The sequence below is a fragment of the Camellia sinensis genome, chromosome 7, assembly GCF_055761805.1.
Source record: "Camellia sinensis isolate YWXY chromosome 7, ASM5576180v1, whole genome shotgun sequence".
Taxonomy (NCBI): domain Eukaryota; kingdom Viridiplantae; phylum Streptophyta; class Magnoliopsida; order Ericales; family Theaceae; genus Camellia; species Camellia sinensis.
The window spans coordinates 191,408,581-191,432,811 of record NC_138967.1 but is presented as its reverse complement, the minus strand read 5'-3'; the positions used below and the strand labels follow the sequence as shown (position 1 = coordinate 191,432,811).

General features: G+C 32.6%; 2 protein-coding genes and 1 long non-coding RNA gene across 14 annotated transcripts in view; all 3 read left to right on the top strand.

The window, feature by feature from the left end:
• The window catches only part of LOC145788823 (uncharacterized), a 283,308-nt gene extending 264,710 nt beyond the window's left edge, over positions 1–18,598 (top strand). For both annotated transcript variants that reach the window (XR_014336935.1, XR_014336934.1), the window contains one exon: positions 17,914–18,598. This is a non-coding gene — a long non-coding RNA (uncharacterized LOC145788823). The remainder of the gene's footprint in view (positions 1–17,913) is intronic.
• The window catches only part of LOC114319984 (uncharacterized), a 281,641-nt gene that overhangs the window by 254,186 nt on the left and 3,224 nt on the right, over positions 1–24,231 (top strand). The gene's annotated exons all lie outside the window — the stretch shown is intronic.
• LOC114272992 (receptor-like protein 6) lies at positions 12,752–19,033 on the top strand. The gene is given in 3 exon segments (XM_082881684.1): positions 12,752–13,111; positions 14,268–17,199; positions 18,649–19,033. Coding segments are annotated over 2 exon segments (3,183 nt in total). The 5' UTR covers positions 12,752–12,815; the 3' UTR covers positions 17,155–17,199; positions 18,649–19,033.

The following is a 24,231-nucleotide window of genomic DNA, read 5'->3' as shown; positions in this document are numbered from 1 at the left end:
AGTTCTAGTGTTCTTTCACCTAAGAAGGCGGTTGAAGACTTATTTTCTACACATGGCTTAAGCATATCTAGGTTGCGTGGACAAAGTTATGATGAGGTTAATAATATTGATATGCAAGGTGAGTTCAACAAACTCACCACACTTATAATTGGAAGAGAATGAAAGTGCGTATTATGTTCATTGTTTTGCTCATAAACTTGAATTAACTCTTGTGGAGGCAACAAAGAGTCATATCCATATTGCAACACTCTTTTATGTGGTTACTAAAGTAGTTAAAGTTGTTGGAGCTCCATGTAAGCATCAAGATGTTCCTCGGGAGAAGCAAGTTGCTAAAGTTGTTCAAGCTTTAAAGAATGATGAGATTACAAGTGGGCAAGGTCTCAATTAAGAGGACACTCTTATTCTTGCGGGAGATATATGTTTGGGATCACATTATGGGACTTTGCTGAGTTTGATTAGTATGTTTTCAGATGTTCTTGATGTGATAGTAGATGATGGATCCTATTCCAATGACAGAGCAGAAGCATTCTACCTATTTGACCCTTTACAATCCTTTGATTTTGGTTTAATCTACATTTGATGAAATCCGTATTGGGAATTACAAATGATTTGTCACAATCATTACAAAGAAAGGATCAACAAATTGTGAATGCGATATGACTAGTTGAAGTATGCAAGCAACAACTCCTAATGATGAAAGATAACAGGTGGAGTTCTTTGATGGATGAAGTTTCCTCTTTTTTTGAGAAATGTTGTATTGATGTTCCTAATATGGATGACTTGTATGTACTTTGAGGGAGATCAAGGTGTATAGATCAGGAAATGACAAACTCTTATCACTACTTCGTCAAGTTGTTCGATTTTGTCATTGATATGCAACTCCAAGAGCTGAATAGTCATTATGAGGTGAACATTGAGTTGCTTCTTTGTGTTGCATTCCTAAATCCATCCGATTCATTTTTTGCTTTTGATACGACAAAATTGATCCATTTTGCCCAATTTTATCTAAAAGACTTTTCAGCTATTGAGCTTGTGGCACTTCCTATTCAACTCGAGAATTTTATCATTGATATGCGGTCTAGTGTTGAGTTTTCAAATTTAAAAGGAATCAGTGACCTTGCTCGGAAGATGGTTGATACTAGAAAAGAGAGAATTTATTTCCTGGTTTACAAACTGTTGACTTTGGCACTATTTTACTTGTTGCGACTGCCACAATAGAGAGGGCATTTTCTGTGCCAAAGATTGTAAAGAATAGGCTTCGCGATGAAAATGGTGATCAGTTGATGAATGATAGCATGGTTGTGTATATTGAGGGAGAGATTTGTAATAGCATTCCAAATGAGGCTATCATGCATAGTTTCCAAAATATGGAAAGTTTTTGAGGTTATTTGTAATTAAACTCGTATCTTATCAATGAATATCTAAGTTTTTGCTTTGTTCTTAGTTCAAACTTTTTGCTTCTTTCGATTGTCAAATAGGAAAATTTTCATGAATGATTCTAGGTAAGTTCTTACCCCCTTGACAAAAATTATAGTTTTGCCCTTGAGGATTGCTTGTTCAGGGAGACAGAGAGCATATAGAGTAAAAAGACATTTGAGTGTTCAGTCAAAATTGGATTAGTTCACTTTACTTGAGGGGGGAAAAAATGAACATGCATATGAATTAGAAGAAGAAAAAAGAAACATAAAAACGAGCAGAAGCTACTAGGCATTTATTCTTTTTTGTATCCGGCTTTGCTTGCATTTTCTTTCTTTTTTTAAAAAATTTTATTATTATTATTATTATTATTATTATTATTATTATTATGTTCATTCTAGAATTTGTGGATGATGCTAGTGTGAATTAAATTTCTTCTTACTCATTTATAAATGCTACTCATTTATAATCCGTTTATGAAATTAAAACAAATAAGTTTCAAATGAATGAAATTGGGTGTGGTTGACGGTTTCGAGTTGAGCTTGTCAATACCAAATTGAGTATAAACTCCTCATTTTGAAAGTTCAGCAAATATCAACTTCAAAGTATTCCCTTATTTCTAAGAAGTTATCTCGTGGTTGTATTTCTATCTTAAAACAATGAAACACATATTTAGTTTGTCTAAAATATAAGAAAAAAGAAAAATGAAAAACTAATTACATATCTAATACATTTGAATATAAGTCAAACTTGTAAGATAATTATGACTTGTATTTCCAGTCACATTCCTTAGAAATCTCCCACCACCCACTCAAGTTGGTTTTGTTCTATTCTATCTCTAACAATTATTAAGGAGAAGCAGAGCAACGCTGTCCATTCAAAAATAAATTAATAAGTCTTATTTTCAAGTGTCAAATCATAGATTGAATTTTGAGATTCACTTCATTTTATATTTTTAATAAAATATATACATAAAAAATCATGTATATAGTTCTTAATTTTTTTTTTCAAAAAATCTATACATATAATATATAATATTAAAGTGCAAGTGTACAATTATAGAATATATATATATATATATATATTAAATATAATATGAATTTTATTAATGTGTATCCTTGAGACACGTAAAGAAATTTAAAAATCTTATACATTATGTATAAAAATGCGTACAATAAATTAAAGATAATACTTTTAATCCATTTACAAAATTAACATAAATTTAAGTTTCCTACGAATAAAATTGGCCGTGCTTAATGGTTTCGAGTTAAGCTTGTCAATTCTAAATTGAGTATGAATTCAGTTACTTTGAAAGTTCAACATATATAAACTTCACAATATCCCTTATTTCCAAAAAGTTATATGATGGATTTTCAAGGTGGTTGTGCTTTCATGGAATTGGGAAGCGTAGGCACAGCAGGCATAACATGGTGCTGTAAGGGTCATTGGATCTTTGTCCCGAGCTCATGTTATTGATTCAAACTTTTCATTGTGTAAGGTTTGTTGAGTAGATTATCCATGAAAAAAAATCAAATCAATTGGTTATTTATAACCTTAAAGTATCATCACATATTTTTTTAAAAAATAAACGGTTAATATAATTTTAATAATTTATTTTAAAATAGTTAGGACTTGATTTTTAACAAAGATGATATGTTTGACGAACCTTATAATATGAATTATTTAAATCATCAAATAGACTTGGGACAAGTCTTCATGATATATCAAAACATGCATGATGTGCCACAAGGCACAACACGCACCTCAGATCCATGTTTCCATCTTATAACAATGAAACACATAATTAATTTGTCTAAAATATATATAAAAATAAAATAAAAATAAAAGTAAAACTAATTATATAGGTTTCGTTTGGGATGTGAGTTGGCTTTTTGGCTTTTTAGTTATTTTAACTTGGGGCTAAAAAATCTCGTTTGGAATGAACTTTTTGACTTTTTTGATTTTTGTGAGAGAAAAAATGAAATGATTATGATTTGGATATGACATTTTGTATCATTAAATTTTTAACCTATTTTGCCTTTTTATAATTATTTTAGTTAAAAAATTCAAAACCTTATATGCCAAAAGAGAGCCTAATACACTTGAATACAAGGCTATATTTATAAGATAATTATGATTTAATTTCAACGACAGTTTGAAAATTATGTCACAAAAAATGTCACTAATTACAATTTTTAACGACAGTTTAAAAAATGGTCACAAAAAAGTTATTAATTTTCAACTTTTAATACACTTGAATATAAGTCAGACTTGCAAGATAATTATGACTTATATTTTCAGTCACATTCCTTAGAAATCTCCCACCACCCAAGTTGGTTTTGTTCTATTCTATCTCTAACAATTATTAAGGGGAAGTAGAGCAATGCTGTCCATTCAAAAATAAATTAATAAGTCTTATTTTCAAGTGTCAAATCATAAATTGAATTTTAAGATTCACTTCATTTTATATTTTTAATAAAATATATACATAAAAAATCATGTATATAGTTCTTAAATTTTTTTTTCAAAAAATCTATACATATAATATATAATATTAAAGTGCAAGTGTACAATTATAGAATATATATATATATATATATATATATTAAATATAATATGAATTTTATTAATGTGTATCCTTGAGACACGTAAAGAAATTTAAAAGTCTTATACATTATGTATAAAAATGAGTACAATAAATTAAATATAATACTTTTAATCCATTTACAAAATTAACACAAATTTAAGTTTCATATGAATAAAATTGGCCGTGCTTAATGGTTTCGAGTTAAGCTTGTCAATTCTAAATTGAGTATGAATTTAGTCACTTTGAAAGTTCAACATGTATAAACTTCACAATATCCCTTATTTCCAAAAAGTTATCTGTTGGATTTTCAAGGTGGTTGTGCTTTCATGGAATTGGGAAGCGTAGGCATAGCAGGCATAACATGGTGCTATAAGGGTCATTGGATCTTTGTCCCGAGCTCATGTTATTGATTCAAACTTTTCATTGTGTAAGGTTTATTGGGTAGATTATCCATGAAAAAAATCAAATCAGTTGGTTATTTATAACCTTAAAGTAGCATCACATATTTTTTTAAAAAATAAACGATTAATATAATTTTAATAATTTATTTTAAAATAGTTAGGACTTGATTTTTAACAAGGATGATATGTTTGACGAACCTTATAATATGAATTATTTAAATCATCAAATAGACTTGGGACAAGTCTTCATGATATATCACAACATGTATGATGTGCCACAAGGCACAACATATAGCGATCCAGGTTTTACCCCGACCTTTATGGTGTTCTGGACTCAGGTTCCGCGGTCGTTTGTTGTTGTCTAGGTCTTGTTTCCTTCCTTTTACTCTTTGTATTTGAGTTTGGGACTTGTTGAATGAGTTTGGAACAGGTTGGTTGTGAGTTGGTACAAGTGGTTGCTACCCAGGTTTTGGTCTCTTCGCTCGAGCGAGGCTTTTTGCGCTCGAGCGAGCCTTGGCTATTTGCTTCTTCGCTTGAGTGAGGGTTCTTGCGCTCGAGTGAGGATTGGGGGTCCTCAGGTTTTTTTCTCAAGACGCAGCTTTTGCTCGAGTGAGCCTTCTTGCGCTTGAGCGAGCCTTGTGTTGTTTGTCTCTTCGCTTGAGCGAGACTTCTTGCGCTCGAGCATGCGTCTGCGTCTCTATGAGACCTGAAGGTTGGTGTTCTTCACTTGAGTGAGAGTTCTTGCGCTCGAGCGAGCCTTGTGGAATGGTTTATTCGCCCAAGCGAGACTTCTTATGCTCGAGCGTGCGTCTGCGTTGGTGGCAGACCTGAAGCTTTGCATTGTGCGCTCGAGCGACACTTCTTGAGCTCGAGCGACGCTTCTTGAGCTCGAGCGAGGCCACTTGTTGTGTCTGGTCGCTCGAGCGACAACTCCTTCGCTCGAGCGAGCCTCGCATATATCAGTTCACAGCAGAGATAAATTACATCATTTTTTACCCTCTTCTTCCCTAGAAACCCTAGATTGGCAACCCCTCTCTTTACAAATACTCCATGTTCTACGGGCTTTCTACCCTATTTTCTTTGTAAAAAGGCTAGAGTTTTGCGTGGGCTTCCTTTTGATCTGAAAAAGTTGGGATTTGGAGCACCTTTGGGTTTCTCTCTTCTTCTTCTCTGAGTTCCTAACTTTGAGGTAGGGATATTCAACTCTCCTATATGGGTTTTAACATAGATATTGTCATCTTGAATAAATGGTGGGATTTGGAAAGGTTTTTGGTAAATTTTGGATTGGTTCCTATATATGAAAGAGGGTCTTTCATGTGGGTTTCCATATGGGTTTACAAAATAAGTATGGGACTTGTGCATGAGGTTCTCTAATATTGAAATGGTGGAATTTTAGACTCATGGTTTGGCATTTTGGAAGTTGGGGGAAATTTGTCCTAGATTGGGTTAAATTAAATTAATTCGTGTAAATAATGAAATTGATGTAAGAAAGGTGAAATTGGAAGGATTTGTAATTAAATGGTGTAGTTGGATTGATAAATCACTCACCTATGGAAAAGTTGATAAATTATCTGTTGATAGATTTATTTAACTGTTTAGAAATATCTATTTGGGCTATCGGTAGAGGATAGCTATAATTGTTGTAGAAAATGCATGAGGATTAGGAAAATTGAAACTAATCAATTGAATTATGTCATTGAATATGATGATTTGATTAAACCATTGAATATGTGATTTGATTAGTCATTGTATATGACAACGTGTTTAAATACATTGTATATGTATCTTTGTGTGGGAGGAGATAGGGGATGTACTCCATTGTGTGGGAGAAGATAGGGGATGGACTCCATTGATAATTAAGTTGGCCAGAGTGTCCAGGGTGAAAGTCCCGAAATCTTATTTATTTATGGGTGCTGGTTCCCTTGGACGTAGTTCGGTAAAATGACAAGGAATAGAAGTGCTTGAATGATAAATGCATTGAATTGTGAACCAATGAGTTATAGTCTCACTTTGGTTGTTTTGATAATGATGAATTGGAGTAATTGATTTTGTCCGAAACGGAAGTATGGATTGAGTTGAGAGATTGGTTATCTATATCGAATGAACATGAAAAAAATATGTAGTGGTTAAGAATGTTATACATTTATCTGATGCTCATATTTTAGTTGATTCTCATATATTGTTTAGCATATCTCTACTGGACTTTGGCTCACCTTACTTGGGACACTATTTTCATATGCAGGTGACATGCCGCCTCCAAGGGTATAGCTTGGGAGGTCTAGGGGTTGGAGACTTCATTTTGTTGTTTTGTTGTTATTTTTGTATTTAACTGTAAATTCAAGCCTAGGGCTTTATATGTAAAAGAGTTAGGACTCTTCTTTTATTGTAACCAAGTGATGACTTGAAAAGTTGTAAGCCCGTAGGACATTTATTTTGTTGCTAACATGTAATATCTTTTGTATAGAAGACCCTAATGAATGAAAATATAACGTTTCTTTTATGTTTATAGATTTTATGAATGATTGATTTATATTGTATTTTAAGGGCATTATACAACACGCACCTCAGATCCATGTTTCCATCTTATAACAATGAAACACATAATTAATTTGTCTAAAATATATAGAAAAAATAAAATAAAAATAAAAATAAAACTAATTATATTGGTTTTGTTTGGGATGTGAGTTGTTTTTTGACTTTTTAGTTATTTTAACTTGGGGTTAAAAAATCTCGTTTGGAATGGACTTTTTGACTTTTTTGATTTTTGTGAGAGAAAAAATGAAATGATTATGATTTGGATATGACATTTTGTCTTATTAAATTTTTAACCTATTTTGTCTTTTTATAATTATTTTAGTTAAAAAATTCAAAACCTCATATGCCAGAAGAGAGCCTAATACACTTGAATACAAGGCTATATTTATAAGATAATTATGATTTAGTTTTCAGCGACAGTTTAAAAATTGTGTAAAAAAAAAATGTCACTAATTACAATTTTAAGCGACAGTTTAAAAAAATGGTCACAAAAAAGTTATTAATTTTTAACTTCTAGTGACAGTTTAAAAAATTCGTAACAAAAAATAGTCACTAATTGTCAATTTTTAGCGACATATGTAAAAAATTGTTACAAAAAATTATTTTTAGAGACGATTATGCTAGGACTTATTTTCAATAAGATTTGATCAGAATTAAGTCCAACAATTAAGATCTATTGGTAGTTTATCTTTTATTCTTTCTTATATCTTGCTTTGCTTGCATTTTCTATTATTATTATTATTATTATTATTATTATTATTATTATGTTCATTCTAGAATTTGCGGATGATGGTAGTGTGAATTAAATTTCTTATTACCCATCTATAAATGCTACTCATTTATAATCTGTTTATGAAATTGAAACAGATAAGTTTTAAATTAATAAAATTGGGCGTGGTTGACGGTTTCAAGTTGAGCTTGTCAATACCAAATTGAGTATGAATACCGTCATTTTGAAAGTTCAACAAATATCAACTTCAAAGTATTTTTTTATTTCCAAAAAGTTATCTCATGATTGTATTTCTATCTCAAAACAATGAAACACATAATTAGTTTGTCTAGAATATAAAAAAAAGAAAAAAGAAAAACTAGTTACATATCTAATATACTTGAATATAGGCTAGACTTATAAGATAATTATGACTTATTTCCAGTCACATTCGTTAGAAATCTCCCACCACCCACCCAAGTTGGTTTTGTCCTATTCTATCTCTAACAATTATTAAGGGTAATTAGAGCAATACTGTTCATTCAAAAATAAATTAATAAGTCTTATTTTCAAGTGTCAAATCATAAATTGAATCATCAATTGATTTTTCAATAAAATAAATTATAAATTGTAAGGTTCACTTCATTTTATATTTTTAATAAAATATATACATATAAAATCATATATATAGTTCTTAAAATTAAAAAAAAATCTATACATATAATATATAATATAAAAGTGCAAGTGTACAATTATAGAATATATATATATATATATATTAAATATAATATGAATTTTATTAATGTGTGTTCTTGAGACACGTGAAGAAATTTAAGAGTATTATACATTATGTATAAAAATAAGTACAATAAATTAAATATAATACTTTTAATCCAATTACAAAATTAACACAAATTTAAATAAGTTCCAAACGAATAAAATTGGCCGTGCTTAATGGTTTCGAGTTAAGCTTGTCAATTCTAAATTGAGTATGTATTCAATCACTTTGATATTCAATCACTTTGAAAGTTCAACATGTATAAATTTCACAATATCCATTATTTTCAAAAAATTATCTGGTGGATCCATGTTTCAAGGTGGCTGTGCTTCCTTGGAATTGGGGAGTGTGCTGTGCCTATAAGGCACGGTAGGCACACGGTGTTGTAAGGCTCATTGGATTTTTGTCCCGAGCTCATGTTATTGATCTAAATTTTTTATTGTGTAAGGTTTATTGAGTAGATTATTCATTAAAAAAATTCAAATCAATTGTTTATTTATAACCTTAAAATAAGATCACATTTATTTTTTTAAAAATAAATGATTAATATACTTTTAATAATTTATTTTAAAACAGTTAGAACTTGATTTTTTATAAGGATAATATGTTCGACGAATCTTATAGTATGAATTATTCAGTTCATCAAATAGACTCGGGACAAGTCTCCATGATACATCAAAACATGCATGATGTGCCACAAGGCACAACACACACCTCAGATCCATGTTTCCATCTTATAACAATGAAACTCATAATTAATTTGTCTAAAATATATATGAAAAAAAAGAAAAGAAAAAACAAAAACTAGTTATATATCTATTACACTTGAATACAAAGCTAGACTAATAAGATAATTATGACTTATTTCCAGCAAAGATTCCTTAGAAATCTCCCACCACCCATCCAATTTGGTTTTGTCATATTCTATCTATCTCTAACAATTAGTCAGGGTCATGCAGTCCCTTAATAAGTCTTTTTTTCAAATTGTGAATCGTAAAATTCACTTCATTTTATATATTTTTGATATAATAATATATACTTATATATTTACATATGAAATCACATATATGGTTCTTAAAATGAAAAAAAAATAACAATTTATATATAATATGAATTTTATTAATATGTGTTCTTAAGGTACATGTTAAGAAATTTAAAAGTATTGCACATTGTGTATGTAAATGAGTTCAATAAATAAGATACATATTTTTAAGTTCTCTCAATATTTACGTACACATTAACCGGACCAATTGGTTTGTATTTGTGAAACAATTTTAAAAAATAATTTTCTAGAAAGAGTTTACAAAGTTTAAAATTTTGTTTGGTTGTAGGTTTTGAAAATAATTTTGGAGTTTTAGAGTTTGGATGATTTAATTTTTTTTTTAATTGAATAGATAGGTGTGAGAAAAAGTGATTGATTGATATGTAAGTTATGAGAGAAAGAGAGAAGAGAGAGAAAAAAATGATTGATTGATAGTAGAGAGCAAAATGATTTTGATTTTTTTTTTTCTAGAAAATTTCAACCAAACAAATTTTTTTTAAAAAAAAATTTATCAAAAATTATCTCTCAAGAGCCAAACAAGACCATTATTAAAGAAGAACATGTGCAGTCTTTTTCAGCATAATATAATACTCTTGCCAAATAAAGCGACCCACAAACAAAGTCATGGAAGTCTTGCAAAAAACGGCATGAAAAAAAATATGGAATAAGATTCTTTGCAATATCTTTCTTGCAACAATCAAGATTATTGTAAGGATAATAGTATTTTAGACTTAAAGCATCCATTTACATTATCACTAATTAAGTTTTGAGCTTAAATTACTTATCTAAATTACCTTTGCAAGATTATTTCAAGGGTGATTATGATTCTAGTTTGAAAAATATGAGACCCATGAAAACAACAATGAGAAAAAGACAATCTATCAAATAAACACTGCATAACTTTAGATTTTGGGTAGAAAGAGGACTATTTGTTGCTTGATTCCTTGGTCGACTGATTTGCTCCACTTCCATCTTTGATTCCGTAATTCATTATGCCCTAATTTCTTTCATCAACTGGTATGATATGTATCGATTTCTTTTACTATTCTATTTTTATTTTTTGTTGGGGGTCAAAGACACCAAACGAGGTCATTTAATAGCATGGGGAGTAAAAAATGAAAATAATTCGAATTGAATTCATTCCGATTCTACGATTCCATTATTGAATTGCATGATTCCAACAAATTTCTTATTCTTAGTTGCAATTTGTCTTGCCCTATGTAAAACTTGTATAGAATTATACAAATCATATTACGAATTGTATAATTCAAACCACTATTTCAATATTAGTAGTGAGTGCTACCAAATTTTAATGTGAACAACTAAGTCTTATTTTTCCTAATTTATTCTCAAACAAGTTCACATCTCCTTAATAATATATTTCATCACAAATTTACCATTCTTATAAAAATATGAATAACAATTGTATAATTAATTTTAATTTACTTTAAGTATATATTCTTTAGTTGTAAAAATTATAAAAACTATATCAAACAAAACAATTTGATAAAATAAAAAAGAAATATTATACATAATCCAGGTGGCTAGGCTTCGTTTGGGAAATGGGTTGGTTTTTTGGCTATTTTAGCCTGGGGTAAAAAGCCTCGTTTGGAAAGGGATTTTTGATTTTTTTTGACTTTTTGTGAGAGAAAGAATGTAATGATTATGGGTTAGATGTGATGTTTTGTCTTATTGGCTAAAAAGCCTATTTTATATTTTTATGGCTAAAATAGCCCTAAACCCAACCCAATCCTTCTTCTCAAACGAAACTAGTGGGAGGAATTATTCTGTTTCGCATGTATCAACTTCAAGGTATTCCTTTATTTCCAAGTTATCTAGTGAATCCATTCTACAAGGTGGTTATGTGCGAGGAATTATTTTGTTTTGTGGGAATTTTACGTTGGCCGTGTGCTTGGCGAATAGCAAGGGCTAAATAAATACATGACTACAAAATAAGGAAATAGTGGAGAAATTATAGAATATTATTGGATGGACACGTGGACACACGGTATTCCCAACTTACTAAATAATTTTTGGTTGTGTGCCTATCTTATAACAATGAGGCACATAATTAGTTTGCCTCAAATGTAAGAGAAAATGTATGAAAAATTAATAATATGGCTTCATACACTTAGAAGGACAAACCACATAAAATATAGGTTAGTCTTATAGAATAATTTTTGCTTATTTCCAATCACATTTCTTAGAAATCTCCTATCTCTGACAATTATCAATGGGAACTAGAGCAACGTAATTGTTCAAAAATAAATTAAAAAAAATTATCAATAAATCTTATTTTCAAGAGTATTATTGAGTCATTTTCAATGTAAACAATTAAGTTTTATTTATTCTAAAAAAGTTCACTTTTTTTTTTTAATAATATCTTTTATTCCAATTATACCATACTTCTTAAAATATGAACAATTACATAAACAATTTTAATTTACTTAAAAAATATATATTTTTCAATTGCAAAAATTGAATAAACTACATCAAACAAAATCATACTTAACAATTTGATGAAAATAACTTTATCATAGGATTCATCATTTTCTGTTGCCTTGTACTATGAAAAATATATTTAGTAAACAATCTAAAATGTCTATTTTTTAAAATATCCCATTAAAGAAATTGTGAAAAATAATACCCTAAGAAATTCATATATTTTTTAACTGCAAGACAACAAAAAAATAATGAATCTTACGTTTATGCTTTTGTTCAATTAAAAGCAAACCAGTCTCAAAATGTTTTATTACTTGCTTTATAAATAGTCAAGGCATTACCAACTTTTAATTGATTTAAGGAAAATTATATTAATAGTGCTTATATTTTTACTTTTGTGTTATTTTTGTTTTTATAATTCTAATTGATTCAATTTTGACATTAATTTATGATTTTATTTTAATTTGGCTAAATTGATTACAACTTTTAGTATTTTCTTTTTATGAAAATTGTGCACATGAACGGCATGTTTCATGCTTTTATAGTTAAAAAATTGTAACTTATTCAATTCAATTATCAACTAACTTAGTAACATTTTTTCTTTCAACAACGATAATCAGCATTATCAATCGAACCAAATTAATACAAAATCTAAAATTCAAAATTCAAAATAAAATTAATTGAAATTACTTGAATTAAAATGACATAATAGACCAAATGTAAGGAAATTTCCCATTGGAATTAAAGACAAATAATCACTGTTGCAAATTACGTAGTTGACGTGCTTGACGGGCGGGGCTGGGCTGTATAAGAATGAGTAATACATTTTCCTTCTCCATCATCAAACTACAATCCTTCTTCCACTGCTCTGCTTTTCATATCTCTCTCTCTCTCTCTGAATCAAAATGAGTTGGCTTATGTTTCTTCATCAATTTCTTCTGCTATTTCTCTTGTCTTCTTCTTCTTCTTCTTCTTCTGCACGCCATACCTGCCTTGAGGACCAGAGATTTTCACTTCTCCAATTTAAAACAACATTTACCATAACTGCTAATGCCTCTTCTCCACGTTGTGAATCTGATTCTCATCCTAAAATGGTGTTCTGGAATGAGAGTAGTGATTGCTGCTCGTGGGAGGGGGTCACGTGCGACTGGTCCAATGGTCATGTGATTGGACTTGACCTCAGTTGCAGCCACCTTCACGGGCATTGAGATCCTCTGGAGTATTAATGGTAGAGTGATCTCCTAGAGTGAAGTATGAGGGCGCGACACCTGTCCCACTAATGGAATCAAGGGTTGAGATCAATCCCTCACCAAAACGACGTCGTTTTGGTGGGGAAATTAAAAAAAAAAAAAAAAAAACAGTGAAATGAGAAACGAAGAAGAGAGAGAGGGGACACAGTCGCCGGAGTTTTTCTCCATCTCCGGCGCACTCTCCTTCCCTCCCGGCGACCCCACTGCACCCCTCTCCTCTCCTCCTCCTCTCTTCTTCTTCTCCTTCTTCTGCTGGAGAGAGAGAAGCAGGGTGCCTAGTCAAACATTATTTTGGCACAGCGGCATTCATGATCCATCACAAGCACAACCAAAATTCATCCTCTTTTTTTTTTCTTTTTTAATGTAGAAAAACAAAATTCAATCATGAACCTAATTTCAGCATTGAAGTTGATATTAAAAATAAAAAAAATAAAAAATCCCCACCAAAAAAGTTGGGCAATTTTAGCAAACCCATTCAATAACATTACTAGTATATAATTGTTTAGAGAGGTGGTGTGAGGAATATATATATATACATATTATATATATATATATATAATTTAAAAAAAGAAAAAAAGAATGAACGGACCTGGAAGATCCATTTGTTCATGATAATAACAATAACATTGAAGCCCCACCACTGAAGGATGGCGAGAATGGATCGAATGACGGTCCATTGACAGAATCGACCCTCCTCCATCTGAGACAGTCTGAAGCCAAAGTTGAAGATCAACGCACTTGAAATCTACAGAGAGCTAATTAGAGAAGATGAGAGAAGCCCTAATTGAGGCGACTCTTCTTCTCCCATCCCATGTGGTGTCGTAGACGATAATGATCCAAGGAGAGTGCGCCGGGAGAGAAGGAGAGTGTGCCGGAGATAGAGAAAAACTCCGGCGGCTGTGTCCCCTCTCTCTCTTCTTCGTTTCTCATTTCACTCTGTTTTTTTTTTTTTAAAAAAAAAATTTCCCCACCAAAACGACGTCGTTTTGGTGAGGGATTGATCTCAACCCTTAGTTTCATTAGTGGGACAGGTGTCGCGCCCTCATAATTCACTCTAGGAGATCACTGTACCCTTAACACTCTAGAGGATCTCAACGCCCTTCACGGCACCATCCAACCCAACACCACCCTCTTCCACCTTCGTCACCTCCAAACCCTCAATCTTGCCTTTAATGACTTCAATTTCTCTACAATTTCACCTGATTTTGGCTCCTTTCCAAGTTTGACCCATCTCAACCTCTCTTACTCTAATTTTACAGGCCGAATTCCCTCAAAAATCTGCCATCTGTCCAAATTGGTTTCCCTTGACCTCTCTTATTTCAATCATTACCCTCATAATCCTTATGGTTATTCTTATTCTCTGGCGAGACTTGAACAACACACTTTCAATATGCTCCTTCGAAACCTAACCCAATTAAGAGAACTACACCTTGATTCGTTGAATATCTCTTCACCTTTACCTCATGCTTTGCTAAATCTATCTTCTTTGACATCTCTCAGTCTTCGCTATTGTCAACTGCGTGGGAAATTCTCAGAAAACATTTTTCACTTTCCAAACCTACGAGAGCTCTGTGTATCGGGAAATTCGGAACACACAGGTAAACTTCCATACTTCAATGTGACTAGTTCCCTTCAGTTTCTTGATCTCTTTCATTGCAACTTTTCGGGGTCCATTCCAGCTTCTCTTGGGAACCTTACACAAATCACCTATCTAGACTTCGGGTCTAACAGTTTCGGCGGTCAAATCCCCTCATCAATTTCAAACCTTGCAAAGCTTAATACCTTGTATCTTGACGGAAACAATTTGACCGGACAAATACCGGATTCCCTTGGCAACATGAGCCAACTTACTCTCTTGTATCTTTCCGGAAACAATTTGACCGGACAAATACCGGATTCCCTTGGCAACATGAGCCAACTTACTCTCTTGCATCTTTCCGGAAACAATTTGAACGGACAAATACCGGATTCCCTTGGCAACATGAGCCAACTTACTATGTTGTATCTTTTCGGAAACAATTTGAACGGACAAATACCGGATTCCCTTGGCAACATGAGCCAACTTACTATGTTGTATCTTTCCGGAAACAATTTGAACGGACAAATACCGGATTCCCTTGGCAACATGAGCCAACTTACTATCTTGTTTCTTTCCGGAATCAATTTGAACGGTCAAATACCGGATTCCCTTGGCAACATGAGCCAACTAACTTCTCTCGATTTGAGTAATAACTCACTCAATGGGACAATACCATCTTCGTTGTTTGCTCTGCCTTCACTGGTTTATATAGATTTGAGTAACAATAAGCTACAGGGACCAATTCCGGGATTAGTTTATGAACTCCAGAACCTAACAAGATTAGGGCTTTCATCAAATAACTTAAGTGGTGTAGTGGAGCTAGATAAGCTGCTTAGTCTAAAATATTTGTCCGATCTTGATCTCTCATATAATGGTCTCTCATTGAACATCAACAACAGTGTCAACTCTACCTTGACCAACTTTTACACTATAGGATTAGCTTCTTGCAACTTGAGCGAATTCCCAATCTTCTTGAGAGAACAAGCCAGTTTGTCTTCACTAGACCTTTCAAACAACAAAATTCATGGTGAAGTTCCAAAATGGTTATTCGATGTGGGGAAAGATTCATTGTATAATTTAACTCTTTCTCATAATTTCCTTACAAGTTTAGAGCGTTTTCCATGGAAGAACCTGGGATATATTGACCTGCACTCCAACTTACTCCGAGGACCACTCCCTGTTCCACCTAACACCACAAATGTTTTCTCCATCTCAAACAACAAATTGACCGGAAAAATCCCTCCATTGATTTGCGATTTGAAATCACTTGTAGTTCTTGATTTGTCTAATAACAGTTTGAGTGGATTGATTCCACAATGTTTGGGAAACTTGAGCAATAGCCTCTCAGTGCTGAATTTAGGGATCAATAGCTTTCGTGGCACGTTTACTGCAACATTTACCAAAGGCAACGTGCTAAGGAATCTTAACTTGAATGGCAACCAAATTGAAGGACAAGTTCCGCGATCGTTGCTCAATTGTAGACACTTGGAAGTTCTAGATCTTGGAAAAAACAAGATAAATGATAGATTCCCCCACTGGTTGGGAACTCTTCGAAACTTGTAGGTTCTTGTCTTGAGATTTAATATGTTTCATGGTCCCATAGGCACCTTCAAGACCAAGGGCAAACATCTTTTCCCTAAGTTGAGAATTATTGACATATCTTACAATCAGTTCACTGGGCTTTTGCCAACAAACTATATCAAACAATTTGATGCTATGATGAATGCGGATGAACAACAAATGAAATTGAAATACATGGGTGAATACTATTATCAAGATTCTGTGGTGGTAATGATGAAAGGATATGAAATTGAATATTCAAGAATCTTAACGGTCTTCTCAATCATTGATTTTTCAAGAAACAAATTCCAAGGAGACATTCCGAAATCCATTGGGAGGCTTAATTCGCTTCGGGGTCTTAACTTATCCCATAACAACCTCAAAGGTCACATCCCAACTTTATTTGAAAATTTAACGAACCTTGAATCATTGGACCTTTCCTCAAACAAGCTTGTTGGGGAGATTCCTCAGCAATTGACAAGTTTGAAGTTTCTTGCCGTACTAAACCTTTCGGATAACCAACTAGTGGGACAAATTCCTCAAGGGAGCCAATTTAATACATTTGGGAATGATTCATACAATGGGAACTTGGCCTTGTGTGGATTCCCCTTATCAAAGAAATGTGAGGAACAACAACCATTGCCACCTCCACCAGCACTGCAACATGATGAAAATTCAGATTGGGAGGGCAAATTTAACTGGAAAGTTGTTGTTATGGGGTATGGATGTGGCTTTGTATTTGGAATGGTTATGGGATATCTTATGTTAGTAACTCGAAGTCCAGAATGGCTGATGAAAATTGTTGAAGGAAAACAATATAAGAAGGTGAAAAGGTCCAAGAAGAGTGCCCACTGATGCAGTAAAGGAAGAAATCAGCAAAAAACAAATGGCATCATTTAGGTAAGTAGAATTTATCTTTGAAGCATTACTTTGTTGAATTATCTTTTATGGTTTCTATGTATATGCTATTATTGAGTTGCTAATGTTTTTATTTCAAAACTAGATCTATTCCATCAAGTGGCACAATAAAGCAATGGTGTCCACTTGAAGGGGTGTCTCATGTAGCTGTTGCATTTGAGTCCATGTGCATCCGGATAGCAGCTATACGGGATCACTTCAAAAGGTTTTACCCTTGTTGTTGTATTGAGTTCTAAAGCTTTGTTATGTTGTTTAGCTTTCTTAAAGCATGAGTCAAATAAGAGTTGCATATCATGACTCCTTGTTTCTTTTCTCGCATCATGTAGCAACCTTTAAAGATTTTTACTTTTTTTGTGTAGCTACTTTTAAATTGGATTTTAGTCAAACTTGGCCTTGCTGAGTTTTTTAACCTTAAAATGCAATCTTAAAAGTTACAAGTCAAACCATTCCCCTTGTTTCATTCTTAATCATTTTTGTATGACAAAATTGTTGGCTACCTGATAGAGAATTTGCACTGAAAATAATGATGTGTTACTCCATTTTAAAATATTGCCAAGTTAGCTTGTTGAAAGGTGAAAACATTCTCAATTCAATGGCGACTAAGGGACCACACTGGAGATATAGTCTAGCACTTGTTTTTATTTAGATGTGGGAATTTCGTGATTAATTACAATAGGAAAATGGTGATTATGAGAGTATTGATTGGAAATGTGCAAGAAAAGAATCATCAAAACACAATCAACAGTGGGGTTTACCTTTTTCAATTGCGATAGTTTGGTGTACTATATTGTTGTATTTTCTCTGTCAACTCTCCCAAATATAATAAACTATAACCTGAATGATTGTTATAAACATTAAAAAAGAAGATGGCAGTTATTTGCATGTCAACTGATCTTAATGTGTCTTGTTGTTCCCTTCAGTTTCTGGCTATGGGCGGAGCTTCTCCAGTTTGGATGCCCGTATTCCACAACCAATTCGGATATTCAAACTGGGCATTTAGTTTAGTATGAGCAATAGATGTTTGTCATATTGATACTTCTTTTAAATTAATGGTTAAGATTTTGTCTACTTATTTACAAATTCATAATTAGATCTAAATAAAAAACTTGACCTAATATTTAATATGTGTTGACACCATATTTTCTTTTCTGTCGATTTTGGCCTGTCAATAGGCCAAATCAAATCTAATTAGCTATGGCCTGCCAATTATGAACAAATCCAATTTTATTGACTGTGGCTTGTTGATTATAGCCAAATCTAATCTCATTGATTGTGGTCTGTTGATTTTGATCTGCAGATTCAGATCATAAATTATCTTTTTAAAAGATTATGGCCATATTATTATTATTATTATTATTATTATTATTATTATTATTATTATTATTATTATTATTATGTAGGTAAGTTTCATTCAAACCCACGAAATCGCAGGTCATGGGCAACATGGGGCATAGAGAAATAGTGCCAATGTGGCTTGATATGATGATCATGGGCAGTTAGTTGCTGTTTGTGGCAAACATTACACAACTAGTGAATTGAAGAAACTGCCTTTGAACAATTGGAAATTAAGCCATGGGACTTTGCTTAAAAATAGGCAAAGAAGAGAAGATCAAAAGGGATCAGCAAAACATCAAACTCATGAGAGTTTTTTATCTAGGAGTAGTCTATCTTAACTTAGGAGTAGATTACCTTAATTTAGGAGTAGTTTTTAGCAGTTAGTTTTGGTTCTTGTAACCTTTCTAATTCCTGTCGATTGTGTAACAAAGATTGTGTTTGTTGTTTGATTAATGCAATTAAGTAACAAGTTTCAATTTTATTACCAATTTGTAGTTTGTTTACACTTGTTTCTTCACATTACAACCTCCAAAGAAGTCCTTAAAACTGTCAAGGCATAGGACACCAACCACAATTGCTTGATGTGTTTGTTGTTTGTAAAAACTGGTTTCTCTGTCGATTTTCTTCTGTCGATTCCATCCAAACCAGATTTTTGATAACAATATGTTAATGGGTAGACAATCTGAGTGCTCAAACAACATTCTTTAGTTCATATTTAGACTGAAAAGAAGCCATTCTTTTTTAATTATCTGCAGGAGCATTGGATAGTTTTTCTTCTCAAACTAGTTTTTTTCTGACCAACTACCTAATTCAATCAACAATCTTTGATCCTTAAGTAGTTTGTACCTCTCATATTTTGCAACTTTATAGTATTGTCATTTTTTTTAATAATGATTTTGTTATGATTTTTACCATAGTAAAACATGTTTGTGAAATACATAATTCAGCAACATAACATTAAAATTAAAGTAAAATGACATTAAAATATTACGTTTTTATTTTAAACTACACATCCTAAAATGATATCATTTTAGTTTAGCTTTAAGCTTATAAGATATATTCATCCACTTTTTAGGGTCCATTAGAGATTGCACAACTTACTAACTTTAAGATTTCTAAAAACAATTTAAATGAATGGATATCAGATATTTCTTGGATAATCTTAAGATTGTATTTCGATCTTAAATTTATGAAAAAATTTGTGTAGTTGTGACGAAAGAAAATACAGAAAATAAGGGTTGTTTTCTTGGGCACTACCAAGTGGGTGAACTAGTTTTCTTTTTTCCAAATATCAAAACTTGGATAAAAGACAGTTTTAATACCTAAAGTATGAGATCTTTTTTATTTTAGTCCCTTAAGTTTCAATTTTGTCATTTTGGACCTCAAAATTGTCAATTTCCCATTGGCTAGGAACTCTTCTGGAGTTGTGGGTCTGGTCTTGATATTTAATAGGTTTCATGGTCACATTGACGCCTTTAAGACCAAGAGTAAAGTTCCTGTAACGACCCAGAACCGTATACGATGATTACCAGTAATTAATTATGTGTTAGTATGATTTAATTGAAGATTATCTGTTGAACTTAGAAAATACCTGTTGAGATTACGACTTCGGGACTGAAATTGATGACCGTAATGGGTTCAGAAAACGAAATTGAGCACGCCTATGTGATACCGGGAATTTTTAGAGCCATTTGGGAAAATAAATTGAGAACTGAATTTCGTCTGATTCGTTAAGCCATGTTTGGCTCAAAGTTTGGCACAATTGTTTATAAATGATATATAGATAAGTATAAGGGCCTTTATTGACTCTTTGACTCAAAAACAAAAGAGAAGAAAAAAATCTGGAAAGGAGAGAGAGAGAGAATTCGTGAAAAAGGGGAAGAAGAGGAGGAAAGAGAGAGTCAAGCTAAATCTTCTACAATTAAGTGATTAAGGTAAGGATTCCTCTCTAATTTCCTGAAATAAGGTTGTTACATCAATGATCTCATGTTAAATAAGAGGATTGAAAGGGGAAATATGTTTAATTTGAGCATGCATGGCATGAATAGATGATTTATGGTTATATTTGTCATATTTTGAGGAAGAACCTCCATGGATTTAAGAATGAAGCTTTTATGCTCAAGTTTATGATTTTCTATTTTACTCCAAGATTTGAACTTCTATTGTTCCATATGGGTTTTGATTTGAAGTTTTGATGTTGATTTAAGATGGGTTTTAAGTGTTTTGGGTCTTGGATTTCATAAATGTGGAAAGTGATTTTGTAAAGAGGAGAATGAAGCTTGGAAGAAGAACCAGAAATTCGGATTTTTGCTCTGTACGCTCGAGCGGAGGGAAGCCCGCTCGAGCGGTGAAAACAGCCTCCCAGCAGTTTTGGGACTTTTTACAGTACGCTCGAGCGGCCAAAGTGGCGCTCGAGCGGGACGGCCTTTTTCAAGAAAATTTTGGGGAAGTTGCAGACTTGATTTTAACATGTTAATTGCATCATTTATCATCTTATGAACATGAAATGAGTATGAATCAAAGTAAAGAAAGATTAGAATGAACATGAAATGAAGTAAAGGAAAGAATGAAGTGCATGAATTACAGGATTTAATGATAATGTGTATTGAGAAATGTGTGATATGTTGATATTTGCAGGTCAAGATTTGAAGACCGTGCATTCGGTTTCGGAAACCCTCTGTGAGTAACATTTCTGTAAAGATATGTTATTATGAACTATGTTTTAAATGTATTACGTTATGCTATGCTTTGAAATGAGAATGTTTTCCGTGAATGAATGTCCTGATTTGCGAATCTAGTATGGCATCCATAGATAGTTGGGTCATGGGGGCGGGAACATGCAGGCCCATGCGTCATGAGTCATGGGGAACGGCATGGAAGGACAAGCCCATGACTAGTTACGAGATCTCGTAGACTGTTGACTGATAGACTGTTATGAAAGGTTCTGTGGAGTATGCCATTACATATGTTCTTATGATGACTGATGACTGATATATGTTTATGATTGATTTATTGTGGATTTATGAAAATGTCGGACTTCGTTCACTAACCTCTTTACTGTTATGTTACTTGCTAAGCTCTAGCTCATTGTTTGTAATTATGTATTATAGGTGAGCATTCTGGAAGTCAAGCCTAGGCGGAGTCCGAGCCGAGCCGCCGTTTTGAAGCCTACCCGGTGTTTTGGTGCCTCCGAGTTGGGACTAGGCCTAGGAAGGCCGTTAGGAAGCTTAGTTTTATTTTGATTATATGTGATGTAATGTAGTGGGTAAATTAACATTTTTGGCATGTAATGTATGTTTATATAAATGCACAGCTCTTTGGACTATTAGTGGTTATTGTTTTCGCTTCCGCGAGCCCCTTTTATTTATGTTTTGTATAGCAAGGCCTGTGGTAATCTAGGATTACTGGCCGGTCTCGTTGCCAAACTTCTAGGGGCGAGTTTGGGGCGTGACAGTTCCTTTCACTAAGTTGAGGATTATTGACATATGTTACAATGAGTTCAGTAGCCCTTTGCCAACCAATTATATCGAAAAATTTGAAGCTATGATGAATGTGATGGGTGAGATATATTATCAAGATTCTGTGGTGGTGGTGATGAAAGGATTTGAAATTGAATATTCAAGAATCTTGATGGTCTTTTCAATCATTGATTTATCAAGCAATAATTTCCAAGGAGATATTCCGAAATCCATTGCGAAGCTTAATTCACTTTGAGGTCTCAATTTATCTCATAACAACCCCATATCCCAACTTCACTTGCAAATTTAACGAACCTTGAATCATTGAACCTTTCCTCAAACAAGCTTGTTGGGGAGATTCCTTGGCAATTGACAAGTTTGATGTTTCTTGAGGTGCTAAACCTTTTGGACAACCAACTAGCAGGATCAATTTCGCAAGGGAGGCAGGTTAATTCATTTGGAAATGATTCATATAGTGGGAACTTGGCTTTATGTGGAATTCCATTATCAAAGAAATGTAAGGAACTACAGCCACTGCCACCTCCACCAACATTCCAACAAGACGAGAATCCAGACAAGTCAAGCCAATTTAGCTAGCAAGTTGTAGTGATGGGGCATGGATGCGGATGCGGATGCGGATTTGTATTTGTATTTGGAATGGTTATGGGATATCTTATGTTTGTAACTCGAAGACTAGAATGGCTAATGAAAATTGTTGAAGGAAAACAATATAAGAAGGTGAAAAGGTCTATTAACGGTGCCCACTGATGCAATAAAGGAAGAAATCAGCAAAATCAAATGGTGTTATCAGGTAATCGGAATTTATCTTTGAAGCTTTATTTTGTTGAATTATCTATTGTGGTTTCTATTTATAAGCAAAATTAGAGTTACTTATGTTTTATTTCAAAACTAGCTCCATAACTTTAAGTAGCACAATAAAGCAATAGTATCTACTTGAAGGGGTGTCTCAGTGTCTGTCTTAGTTGTTGCATAATGAGTCTATGTGCATTTTTCCTCCTGAAGACAAGTTTTTTTGGTCGAGTGCCTATTTTGCAGCTTTTCACTTTTGCCTTTTTTTTTTTTTTTTTTTTTCCTTTGCAATGATTGTTTTATGGTTTTTAGCACAACAAGAACATAATTCAACTTCCTTAGTTTGAAATTAATTTAAAATGACATCAGCTTGTTTGTTTCATTCTCAAAAAATTAGAACTAGATTCGTGCGGGGAAGAAAAAAAGGGGAAAAAAGCATCTATTTTGATTTTTATTTATGCCAACTGCTTCAGCACTTTCTGTGAAATAGTTTAAGCAGCCAGTTCCTCTGTTTTGTAGCCAACATGATCAGTCAACTTTGCTTCCTTAGATCTTTCCAAGAATCAGCACTTTTTTTTAATAAAAATAATAATAGTAAAAGTAAATTATGGACTCTTTAATGTTTGAATGACAGAAGTTTTGTGTTTGGAAAGTTAGATAATACAGCAATTGCTTTTGTTCATCTTGTTCAATAATTGAAATCATACATTAGTGGTTGAGGGCCAAGTTTAGTCAAATTTTATGATCTCAAGTCTCGTAATATTTATAGTCAATGAATTATATAAGAATGTTAAGATATGAATATTTGGAGATATAATTTAACAACTGTGAATGTTTTTCAATAGAGAAATAAAAAAATTTACAGATAAAAAGAACTTGTGTGTTGATGATGTGAAGATATTATTGTGTTGTAGGGATGGGAAGAAGTCGAAGGCCTTGGGAAAGAGAAGCAAGGGATCAAAGAATATGTCAGAGTTAAGAACAAACAGGACATTGCAGCTTCTTTTTCTTTTTTTTTTCCCTCTGATTTTTTCTTTATTCATCAAATTCATGCTCTATTTTGTTGCCTAGAACATAAAGTTTATTTATTTTAATTGTCTTCTAAATCAAAGGAGCTAATAAGCTTAACCTTGTTGTGGGATGAGTTTTTCATAAATAAGGAGTTCATGACATATAGAGCAGTTTGACAGTTCAATAGGTACTGGGACATAATTGTTCAAAATTACGACAGGTATTGGTGTAGATGAGGGCATTCAATACATCACAGTTTGACAGCATCCTCAAGAGATTGAAAGTGCAATTGTCACATTTATCCTTCGAATTAGATTTAATAAGCTTTAAAAAAATTGTTCTTGCATTTTTCTGTTTCTGACTCTTCTTTTTATTTTTTCAGGAAGCTGCAGAAATCAAG